General features: G+C 37.7%; 1 protein-coding gene across 1 annotated transcript in view; it reads left to right on the top strand.

Moving 5' to 3' along the window:
- atp1a2a (ATPase Na+/K+ transporting subunit alpha 2a) overlaps positions 1-12,369 on the top strand; it is a 49,549-nt gene that overhangs the window by 22,829 nt on the left and 14,351 nt on the right. Inside the window, exons 12-16 of the mRNA XM_041991792.1 lie at positions 2,459-2,538; positions 4,111-4,220; positions 5,170-5,345; positions 9,771-9,907; positions 11,837-11,987. Coding sequence (XP_041847726.1) covers positions 2,459-2,538; positions 4,111-4,220; positions 5,170-5,345; positions 9,771-9,907; positions 11,837-11,987 — 654 coding nt within the window. The remainder of the gene's footprint in view (positions 1-2,458; positions 2,539-4,110; positions 4,221-5,169; positions 5,346-9,770; positions 9,908-11,836; positions 11,988-12,369) is intronic.

Here is a 12,369-nt window from a genome sequence, read left to right as displayed (position 1 = left end):
CCCATGCTTGGGCCAATTCATTTATATTCATTTTTAACCTTTTTCCATACAGTGAAGGCAGCCTGAACATGCATGCTCTTTTCAAGGTGACACCCTGCTTTGCATTTATACCTGGAAGGTGCACAGCATGCCACACTGCAGAGCTGACCAGGGAAAAGCTCCAGATCTTGGAGCACAATGTTATAAATCTGGATATTGAACTGGTTACTATGAGAACTGTCTGCTGCTGCCTTTTAGAGCAGAGAAATTACATTTTTTAGTACAGTCAAAGCTAAAAGATGTATATTGTGCAACTGGAAATTTGTTAGTAACTCTTCCGTTAAATAGAAGCTGAAAATGACTCCTTTCACCATATAAATTCTGGCTCTGAATCATGATTTGGTAAAAATAAAAAAAATAAAAAACAGCTGGATTTATATACTTTAAAAAAAAATGTAATATTTCCCTAGGCATTTATTAAACCTCATCAAAAGGAGGATAAGAACACACAGAACACTCTGTTTTAGCAGATTAACACTCTGCCACTACAGACATTGCTTTTTGGAAAGCTTTCATTCACATTAATATGATTAGTTGTCAATTTGCCAGCTCTAGTAACTTCTTCCTCCTGTTATTGATGCACTGGTGGGTCTGTTATTTGACTCAGCGTTCACCTCTCATTGAGGCTAACCCAGTCATATAACAGAATATAAGGTACATCGATTCACAGTGCTAAATGTTGCAGTTTTGAAATATAAAAAACTGAAAAAAATTAGCAATTAGTGTTCATGACATGAGAGCCAAATTCTGTTCTGCTGTTTAAGTTTCAGTTTGTCTCATAGCGTGCTGAAATGTGATGAAATCCACTTTTGATGTCTTGCTAGAGTTCATTTGGTCACAAACTCTTACATAAGGAGAAATTAAGGGGTGGTGGGAAGCATTACTCCGGTGGCTGTCACGCAGGATATTGTTAGTTTGACACTCGCCCTGCACCATTTGCCAAAGTCATTGCTCTTTTCTACGTCCCTCACACTTTTCTTTTTTTTTATTGCACTTTCACCTATGAAAATGTGATGTAGCGAGCCAAGCTTACAGTTTCTGGGTGCAGAGATGCACATACACATAAAAACACTAGAAATTGACCAAACAGAGGAGCAAAGACTTTCATATGCTGAAGTAAAACAAGTGCATGCTGATAATGCAGACCATTTATTTAACAATATTAGGCTCCACTCACAAATTTACAGAATTACATCCTTCTTTGAAAGAAAAGAATAAATGCACACCCTCTATCTTCTTTATGTGATGCTCTGACAGTAAATTAGTAATGGAGATGATCCCCAGAGCACTTAAACTTTCTTTTTGTTCTCTGTTTAGTTCACTGACATCTCATCTCTACAAACACTTTGATTTTAAAGTGTTCATAAAGACGAGAATAACACTTTGATCTTAAACAGAGACCAATTTAAGTTACATTCTTGTTTAAAAAGCTTGTTGCATGTGATGGAATTCCTAACAACAACAGACAATTTTATTTTTGTGAAAACATCTTAAAAATGGCTACGGTTACCAGAGAAAAATGCACTTAACTTGTGTGTTTTGAAGATATTGATCAAACACGCACAGCCTTCCAGTTTTCTTCCTAAATTTGCAGTAAAAACATGAGTAAATAGATAAAATACAGACTTAATGGAGTTAAGTCATTTTTTTAATTGCTAAATCACAAACTGTCCCATAATAGTGACTTGTCGATTTCACAAATCTTAAATATTTCCAGTTTCAACACAATTTATTTATTTATGTTAAATTAAAATCTAAAAAGTTCATGTTGTACTATTTAAAGTCATCACACAGAGCTTTAACATCTTGCTCAAGGGCACAACATCAAGCTAATCCTACGGATGTGTCTCTGCTTCAGTCGTACCCTGCAATCCAGGAGATTTGAACCAGCATGAATTGCACAGCAGTGATGTTAAAGCCAACAAAAGATTTCCTGCCTACATTGGTGCACCTGTTACTTGACTTGAAATAAAATGTCTGTGTTAAGGGTGTGAAAAAAAAGCTATTTTGCTCTGTTTATCTGAGATTAGATATGCTGTGACTCAGATACAAACCATCAGGGAGAACGTGTGGCGGCTTATGTTAGGGAAAGGGTGATAAAAGGTGTAACACACAAGAATACATGTGAGAGTGGATGAATGATACATGAACAGAAGGTAAAACATGTGACTTTCAATGTGCATTCTGTCAAGTCATCTCCAGTGGGACTTTTATTTGGAATCACTTTGGAAAATCTGACAGAAGCGTCACAAAATTCTGTCACAGACATGGGATTTTTCTTTGTTTGGTAACACTGCAGAAACAATGTCTAGAACGAGAACCTCCTTTCTTTAACAACGTAACATCAGACTGGATCATTTTCAGAAAGGAAGTGCTGTCATGTGACCAGTGTTGCTGTTCTTCTTCTCTTTCTTCAAAGCTGTCTATCCATGAAGTGGAGGAGAATCCCTCTGGTTATATTCTGGTCATGAAGGGAGCGCCAGAAAGGATCCTGGACAGGTTTGTCAATCAATAATCTATTGATTAGATGTCTCAAAGGGAAAAGCTGGGCCAAATTGGAGCTGTTTACCACTTCTGTTTGCTTTGCAGATACAGAGAAAGAGCATGCTTGTCTTAAAGGATGGCAATAATCCATGTTTCTTTCTTAGTGTCATCAAAAAAAGACCATTATTAATTGCCATGCTTTAAAAGACAGCCCATGGAGTGAAAGTCTGATATCTTATTATACAGTGCAACAAACTTCCAGAGCTGTCCTAAACTGTTAAAACCAGGTCAGGTAGCCACTCTGTTCAAATGGGTGACAGGGTCCTATATCAACATGAGCACACACTGCTATTTATTTAGATTTTTATCTTACATACACAACCCAGCTGCTTCAAAGTGTCACTACAGCATCAAATGTGTATTAATCTGCTGGTGAAAATAGTTCACAGCTAATGCACCATGTCCTCCTGCTGGAACAAAATCTCTCTCTGGCCTCCAAAAAAATTAGGTTTCTATGCAACATAAACCCACTGTTTTAAGGGTTAAGGTCTCAACGCCCACAATCTCTTACGCCCATTAATCAAATGCTTCCAAAATAACCATAACTACTGCAATTCTTAGAGATTTGTATTATAAGATGACCTGTACATATTTAGTTGGAGCCACATGTGAACTGATTTATTATGCATGCATATGGGATTGGAGCAAGTGGTAATAGATAAGCACTACAGAGAATTTGGGAGAAATTAACATAGTATCCAATTCATTCCTATTATTATATATATTGTATTGTAATAACATCAATCCTTTAAATGACCAGTATTTATGAATTTATTTGCAAGTTTTCCCACACTTGAACTAAGGCTGTTGAGATATATCAGTATTCATTCATTCATCCATTATCTTAACCGCTTACGGGTCGGGGTTAAGCTGGAGCCTAACCCGGCACTTTAGCAGGTAGAATTTAGAATAACCAATTTACCTAACATGCATGTCTTTGGACAGTGGGAGGAAGCCGGAGAACCCGTAAAGAACCCACTCATACATGCAAACCTCCCCCAGCCAAGGCTTGAACCGTTGACCTTTTTGCTGTGAGGCTGCGGTGCCAACCATCACACCACCGTGCAGCCCGTATATCAATATATTCATGATGAGTGTAATCTTAAAGGAACAAAATATTGTTATTGTGTTGATAAAACATTCATGATTTGTTCCTAGCTGATAAAATCAAACCAATATTGTTGAGTGTTGACTGAAGGGTACCTCTGTTCTCTGTGTTTAGCTCAAAAAACAGATCATGTGTTTCTCTAGTGGGCCTTTAGACAAGCTGTGCACAACACTGTTGTAAAATATTACTCCTACTTCAGGTTGGCATAAATATTATTATAATTATAAAATGAAAGTAGAGTGTTATTAAAATAATGTTGAAATGACTCCTCTGAAAGCACAGACAATAATTACTGAGCATGTGTCATGTTTTCTATTCAGCTGGAGGACCTACTCTGTCCTCTTGTGTAACATAATTGCCATACAGACAGGTGTTATTGTAAGCAGTAGATGCACTGAATGTATTATTAAATGTTTCAGATGCAGTACCATAATGATCCATGGTCAGGAGCAAGTACTCGATGAAAACTGGAGGGATGCTTTCCAGGATGCCTACATGGAGCTGGGTGGACTGGGAGAGAGAGTGCTTGGTATGTGTGGCTGCATCGACTAAAACCTGCCGGCCTGAAAATAGATAGAGAGGAGCAGCAGTTGGACACAGCACTTACTTTTTATGATCTGCTTGGTAAACAGGGTAGTTTACCCAAAAATGTCCCTGTAAATGTGCAAAATGTCCCTGTTGCAGCACTCTCCATAAAGAAGAGTGCTGCAGTCAAACAAAGGAGACAAAGTTCAAATGACTGAAGTTGCAATATATTTCCACATACATCGATGGAAAGATCAGCAACTGGAAACTAAACAATGAAAATAATGTAATTCAATCCGAGTCAAATGCTCTATATTTTGATAAAATGCAGCAATAATTTCCCATGTAAATGCCAGATATATTTTGGATAAAGTCATTACCTGAAGTGTCTTTGAAGTCTTCCCTCCTATGACTCTGTAAATGTCATCATCTTGGCAACCAATGAAAAAAAAAAACTTGGCATTTTTGGAAAGTGCCATAGGTAATAATTATGTGTTATCATTTCGTTCATGTCGATGCCACAACAGCTGAACGAGGAAAGTTGGCTCTTTTGGAGTGAAACTGGAGATCTCATAAGTAAATAATTAAGCTTGTCTTGTGCCTGAGGTGATGATGCCCATAAAGTGAATTTTTCGAAACAAAAAGGACACTTTAACACTATGGCTGGCTGTCTATCAAAAGTAGTTTATTTTATTCATTTATTTTTTTTTTTTGCTTTGCTTTTTCATGGATTTAACATACATATTAAAAGGGCTTGTACTTTAATTAAAGTGTCTCATTATTATTATTATTTTTTTAAACCAGCAACCTTAAACTGATTAGTATGCATCCTGAAAGGTACCGGGTGATGTTTTGCTTTTAAAAACCTGTGTACATCTTTCCTATTTACATTCCCCTGCAGCTATTGCAGTCAGATATGTACAATCACTGCACTGATCCTTCTTTTTTTCCAGGATTCTGCCACTTGAATTTGCCTTCATCCCAGTTTCCTCGAGGGTTCAGCTTCGACTGCGACGACATGAACTTCCCCACCGAGCAGCTCTGCTTCCTGGGTCTCATCTCCATGATTGATCCGCCGCGTGCCGCTGTGCCTGATGCTGTGGGTAAATGCCGCTCTGCTGGCATCAAGGTAATTGGTTTTACAGATTCAACTGTCATTGTTGTTCATGAGAAGCCGTTTTCCTGCGGCTTCATATATTGAGCTTTTTTAGCGAGGGGATCTGCATGTCAAATGCCTTCTCACATCACCACACAAACCCAAATGTCAACAGATAACCTGTAGGGCTGTGATCAATGGTAGCTGATGGCTAAATAAAGGTCCTGAAAGCATCTGTAGTGTAAGCACCAAGTTTTTTTTAAGCTTGAGCAGGTATGACCATCTATGAAGACAAAATTAGTCACAGCTTTAGGAATGAATTATGGATTTTTAAATGGGCACATTATGAGGATAAAATTTTAGAATAAAATAAAGAGCAAAAAAATAAATCTGTTTTAGAAATGAAAATTAAAAGTAAGATGGACACAATATATTATGACAGCAATTTGTAAAGAATAGCTTTATTAAATTAACTGCAAAGTTCCATTAGATGTTAATCAACTGCAAATACACACAGCAGATATTTTGTCAGAAAAGTAATAAGCTCGGCCACAGAAAGGTTAAATAACTGAGATAAAACAGAGATAAGAAAAAAAATTAAATACAAGATAAAGAGCAAGACGACACATTTAGATTCAAAGCATCGTGTGCAAATACAGGGAAGGGATTTCACACACTTAATTTCAGGTACAGTGCTTCCTTGATAATGATTTTTTTAAGGGCACACTGTAATTGGCTTAAAAATCTAACTGGAGGTAAAAACAAGAAAGATGCTTCTGTTGATCAGGTGAAGAAAATAGCTGCAGAGTTTAGACTTAAACTGTTTGCATATCTGATGAAAAGTTTTCTGATGTCTTTAGTTGTCATATCTCAACTTTGTTTTGACCCAGACATAAAACAGTCACTGGTCACTTTATTAGGTACACATTTTCAAATGTGTGTTGATACAAATAGCTAATTAACCAATCACCTGGAACTCAATGCATTTAGACATGTGAACATGTTTAAGACAACTTGCTGGGGTTCAGACTAAGCATCAGAATGACGAAGAAAGAGGATTTGAGTGACTTTGAATGTGGCATAGGTGCTGAGTATTTCAGAGTGATCTAATGCTAATGTGTATGCTTGCTTGTACATACTGGTATGTGAGAGGACGCGGGGAGGGAGGGGGTTGTGTGTGTGTGTGTGTGTGTGTGTGTGTGTGTGTGTGGTTGGGGAGGGGGGGGCATTGTTTTAACCATGGAAAGCACTTTGTGCTGCATTTTTGTATGAAAAGTGCTCTATAAATAAAGACTGATTGATTAATTGAATGCGATTTTAACACACAACCATTTGCAGGGACCCGATCGCATTTGCACGTTCGCTGATCGCTATTCATGCCAGATATTTTACTAACCTGCATGCTGATTTTTATTTATTTATTTATTTATTTAGTGTGTGTGTGTGGTGTGTGTGTCTTTTTATTGGTGCTCCCGATCAAAGCTTTGTATTTTGTTGCAGATGTTGCAGGTGGTTTTCTGTTTTCTTACAGGTGTAGCAGCAGGTTGTCTGGTTTTTCTTGTTTAGATTGAACAGCTGATGCTGTTGCTTTCTATCTAGTGTATCCTTGTCTCCTTTTTCTTCTCTCCACTCTATTTTTCTCTGTTTACGCTCTTCTTTCTTTTGCCTCTACTCTCCTTATCAGGTCCAGCATTAATATGCAAATTTAGTAACTGACTCATTTAAGAATTATGAATAATACTCAAGTATCAAGAGAGGTTTTAGTGCTATAAAGATCTTGGCAAAGCAAATTTGTTCTGCACAACACAGCAGCCAGACCACCATCCTGCCTGCTATGATGCTGGACAAGTTAAAAAACGTAGTGGTCACCGATTAGCTTCATGGTCATGTCAACAGTTTGACACTTGACATTGAAGTGAGAGGACTTTTAGTGATTTTCCACATTAAAAACTAACTTTTCAATATTTCTGTGTTCCACCTTTAAGACTTTCACACAATGGGTTAATAAAAAAAACCACTTAATACCATTTAAAAGTGGAAAGAGAGAATTATAGCTAGGATTGTTTTTTTCTTCGGGGATGGTTGTCACATCTTCAGGGTTGTCACACATAACATGTGTCACCATGCATGGTGTGATACCCATAGTCTTTTATTTCTGTGTAGATTGAAAACTGAGCAGGAAATTTGTCAGGAAGTTGAGCTATAGGCAAACTCCACCTGATGTCATGCTGTGGGAAATCGTAGCAAATAGTGAATATTCTGTTTGTGGCATATGTGAGCTTGTCGCCTCTATGGGAGGTTGTTTCAACTAAAATATTATACAAAAAAATATAAAAGTTTTAATAAAATATGTATTTTTTAGAAATAGCATTGAGACAATCAACCCCACAATGGCGCACAAGTTGTATTGTCCATCTTTTGAACAGATTTATACTGAGGAGCGAAAGGTCACTCTGTTCCAATCCTAGACTTTAGGCTCTCATTACACATTAAAGGAACCGGCTGAGGAGTTGAAAGTATGTCCGAAATTATAAGGCTCCAAAGTGGACCTCATTTCGGCAAAACCATCCAATTTTGGTTAATTGTCACACCTGCTTCTCATTTGTAATTAGTCCCTCAGTATTTATGCTCCAGGTGTTCCTTTGTTTGTTGTATTTGTCATGTTGGTGTTGTTTATTCATTCCCTGTAGTTCCTCTGACTAGTCAGTTAGTCTTTCAGTTAGTTTCAGTCAAGTTTTGCCTTTCATTTAGTTTCTGGAACATGTTTTGTTCCACAGCTGTTTATGTTTGATTAAATCATCTACATCTAACATCCTTTATTTTTCTTTCCACTGTCGCCCGCCACCCCTTGCATGCTCAGGGTGGGGGATTGAATCAAATTTTAGTTTCAGTTCAATCCACTGGTTTCCTTAACTAGGCTGTTATTTGTTATGCATTGGCTTGCATGAATACTGATTGGTTGACAATGGATCGGCTTGAACTGACTGTATGTAACGTGCCCTGAGATGATGTTGTGAATTGGCGCAATACAAATAAAGCTGGATTGAACTGATTGAACCCACCTGTGTCCATCTCTCAGTATCAGCTGAGCATGGTTGAAAATTCACAGACAACAAATACAAAAAATAAATAAAAAATTACAAGCCTGCACACATTATATTTGTGTTTTAGATCTTTAGATAGACATTGATGTGTGTCCAAAGTTTTAACTAATATCCATCACAGAGACTGTTCTTTTGTGACTTGAATGATGAAATTACGAGTCTTTGAATTATTTTTTTTTTATTTGGAGGGTTAAAAAGATTGGACTTTCTATGCTAAGTCAGTTAACAGTGGTCCTTGAAAGATTGTTTAACTCTGCAACAAAGTTCTTTCATTTTGTAAGGTCTAAAACATCAACAGATTTCACACAATTCTAAAAAGAAAACTGAGACTCCAGTAAAACTAGCAAAACCAATAAAGTTATTTAATATAGTTATTTATATAGTTATTTAATGTATTGAGAAAGCAGATGTAACATCACACATCTGATAAGGAAAAGTAAATGCTGAGACCCCTGGTGCAGCAAAACCTATTTATCAGTCCTGCACATCAGCTTCTGTCATATTTTCCAGATGGAGCAGCTATAACTCTGATTTTCTGCATTTCCTCACATAAATTCTTTCATCAACATTTCTGTTAGACTAAGGCCGTGACTTTGATTTGGCCTTGCTAAACCATCACCTTTATTCTTCTTTAACCATTCTTTCTTATAACAACTTTTTACAGCGCTTCTCTTGTTGCATGTCCAACTCTTTTCTTCATATTCAGTTCTTACAGCTCTGTCATGTTTACCACTAGTGAATCCATGAAAATTACCTTTGCATTTAAAACATATGAAGAGATGGGATTCAGATCATGATACAATTTCACAAATTGCTCTTGTAAAGACCAGACCCCGATAGTTCCATTTATATGTACCTGATTTACACCCGTCTTCATGAAAATACATGGCTATTATTTTATCTTCAAATAATCAAATTAAGAAATTTAGGACATATTTATTGCTAAAATAGAAAATCTGAAGGTTTTTTTTAAAGCACCACTTTCAGAATTTCTGAAAACCTGCTTCCTGAACCTGAAATTTATAGCCAACCTCTGCTAAACAAAATAATGAAAGCCTTGTTTATGGGCAGAAAATCTAAGTTTCATGGATTTTATCAGAATCCTAATATTTTATATAAGAGAAGAAACACCATATTTTTATTTGCTGTATAGTGTTGAATTTGAACCCCTCAACCCTGTAATAGCACCAATCTTTTCCAGTGTACCCATACAACACCTTTGTATGACTTATAGACCCTACACACATACTGTAAGAGTGTCATAAGCATGCTGTGACACATGACATATGGGTGATACAGTGGGATTTAATGTGATGCAGCTCCGTGATTAATGTGACTTCCTGTCTGTGGTCAGGTGATTATGGTAACCGGGGACCACCCAATCACAGCCAAGGCCATTGCTATGGGTGTGGGCATCATCTCTGAGGGCAACGAGACAGTTGAAGACATCGCTGAGAGGCTGAACATCCCTCTGAGCCAAGTTGACCCCAGGTGTGTTTGTGTATATGTGTCAGAGCAGGTTCTGGTTGTGTGCTCAGGCGTCTAAGAGTATCTCACTGTGAGATTGTGTGAGCAGCTGAGGGCGTGGGCAGTGATGTGTCTCCTGGGTGTGTGTGCATGAAAGGTAGTGTTGGAAGAAAGAACTGGGAAATGTGTTTATTTCTGAATTAGACAAGAAAATGCTTTTACATGTGACAAAAAGGAAAAACCTTTATAACAAACAATGTATGAGGTTTTCCTGTCTCAAGCTAAAAGAAATACAACTGATATTGTAAAGACAAAATTGAAATGACAGTAAATAAGAGATTCAGATGTATACAGCAGGAATTAGTCATGCAAAGGAAGGACAGAACAAAATAATTACAGTATGTAAATAAGCAAGCTTCCTGTGTCCACAAAGCTAGTGTGTACATTCCCGGCAGCCCATTGATTCCTATGGGAATCTCAGTGGTCTCCCATATGTGCACAACACTCCTTGCATTTTGCTTTTTGTAATTTTTTTCTTCCCAGACTGGCATTTGCCTTGAGCACAGAGAAAAATGTAACTTCTGTAGATAGACAAACAGATTGCAATGTGTTGCAGCAAGTTGGAAAAACGTATTAACTTACAAGCTAATGAGCTACTCAGTCACACTAATCACTCACCTTCTCGGTCCCCGGGTCAGCTGACCAGCTGTTCCTGCAGGTACTGAGGTCCAGGAGGAAGTTCAGAGGGGACAAGGCTTTCTCTGTTGCTGCTCCCCAACTAACCTGCCTTGCACATTAAAGAGGCCTTTTCACTGCCCACTTTTAAAACTTATAAAGCTTACTTTTATTGTTTGGCTTTTTTATTTGATCTTTTTTGTTTTAATTGGTCTTATTGTGTTGGATTTAATTGTGTTTAATTGTGCTTATGTCAGGTTTTTAAATATGTCTAAGGTTTTATTCTGTTTCATGTTTTTAATAGTTTATTATAGCATTCAGTTATAGCACGCAGTTATGGGCTGCATTTTGTTTCTGCAGTGGTTGTTTTAAAGTGGTACGGTACAACCTAATTAATACATTGTCTACTAAAGGACTAAGAACTGAAAGGCAAACCAAGTCCCTAATTTCTCACCATGAATTATTGGTTCTCTTTATATCTGCTAATGCTTTAGGGACATACATTCCAAAGAATACACCACACAAATCCATGTGGAAATGGAGATTGGCTTGCTTTTTAACCTCACGCTCATGCAGGCAACCAACTGCACTGCATATTACCAGAGGATTCCACAAGTGGAAATAATAGATGATTCAGAACTAACAGAAATCCCAAGTTTACAGGATGTAAGCAATGTGCACAAGGCCAGTGAAGAAGGTTAGCATTTGGTTGATAAAATCAATAGAAAACAAACAACAGCTGCAGACACATAGATGGTATTTAAGGACTCTGTATCGAGAATGTTCAAGATATGGTCACATCTTCCTCTGCACTCCCTTTACCAGTAACCTCTATATTGCAGCTGGTGCACATGTAGCATTAACTCCAAGCAAGAAATGTGAAGCACTCTTTAAAAGAAATATTCTCCATCTTAGGATTGCTGATTTTGAGGAATCTCAAATAAGAAATTATGTTTTTATAGCAGATTAGATCCAAAGTTTAACCTGGATGTCATCCTTGCTCCTCCACCAAGAGACACTGCCATATTACTACACCAGAGCACAAAGAAACAAACCAAATACTGGCTGAAAACTAGACTTTAAACTCAAACTCTCTGCTTCTGTATATTAGGAATAGTTGGTTTGTTGCATCTGGCAGTTTGGATTCAAAGATTTCAATCCTACACAGTGGACCTTTAAGATGTAGAAAATAAAAAGTGAGGAAAACTCCCCCATACATAATTGTTCTTGGTGTCACTGACTCCTTACTTTTTTCTGCATGTGTGTGCTTTTTGACAGGGATGCCAAGGCATGTGTGGTGCACGGCTCAGACTTAAAGGACATGAGCACAGAGTACTTGGACGACCTGCTGAGGAACCACACTGAGATTGTTTTTGCTCGCACATCTCCTCAGCAGAAGCTCATCATTGTGGAAGGCTGCCAGAGACAGGTCAATGGGTCAATGGTCAGGAGCGACTGGGCCTTTTTAACAGCATCCAGCTGAATTTCAGTCTGTGTGCTCACACAGCTGAAAAGGAGCGTGCGTGTTTGCTATGAAGTCTGGATGAATGTGTCTGTTTATGTTCAAGTGTGGATGTATGGTTGAATACAAGTGTGTGTATTAGAGTAAATGTGTGTGTGTCCCCTGCCATTTACAGCTTTCAGGATGTGTTTGCGACTATGCTTGATCTTTTTGTTCGTGCAGGTGGTTTAATGGATGGGCACAGGGTTTGGTGCTTGTGTGCACATTTATGTGTGAGTCACGGCTATAGGCTCCCATTTCTGAATATATTGCTAAGAGGATGTGTATCTCTGTAAGGTATATGATTAAC

Source organism: Melanotaenia boesemani, chromosome 8, assembly GCF_017639745.1.
Source record: "Melanotaenia boesemani isolate fMelBoe1 chromosome 8, fMelBoe1.pri, whole genome shotgun sequence".
Classification (NCBI taxonomy): domain Eukaryota; kingdom Metazoa; phylum Chordata; class Actinopteri; order Atheriniformes; family Melanotaeniidae; genus Melanotaenia; species Melanotaenia boesemani.
This window is presented reverse-complemented; position numbering and strand designations above follow the sequence as displayed.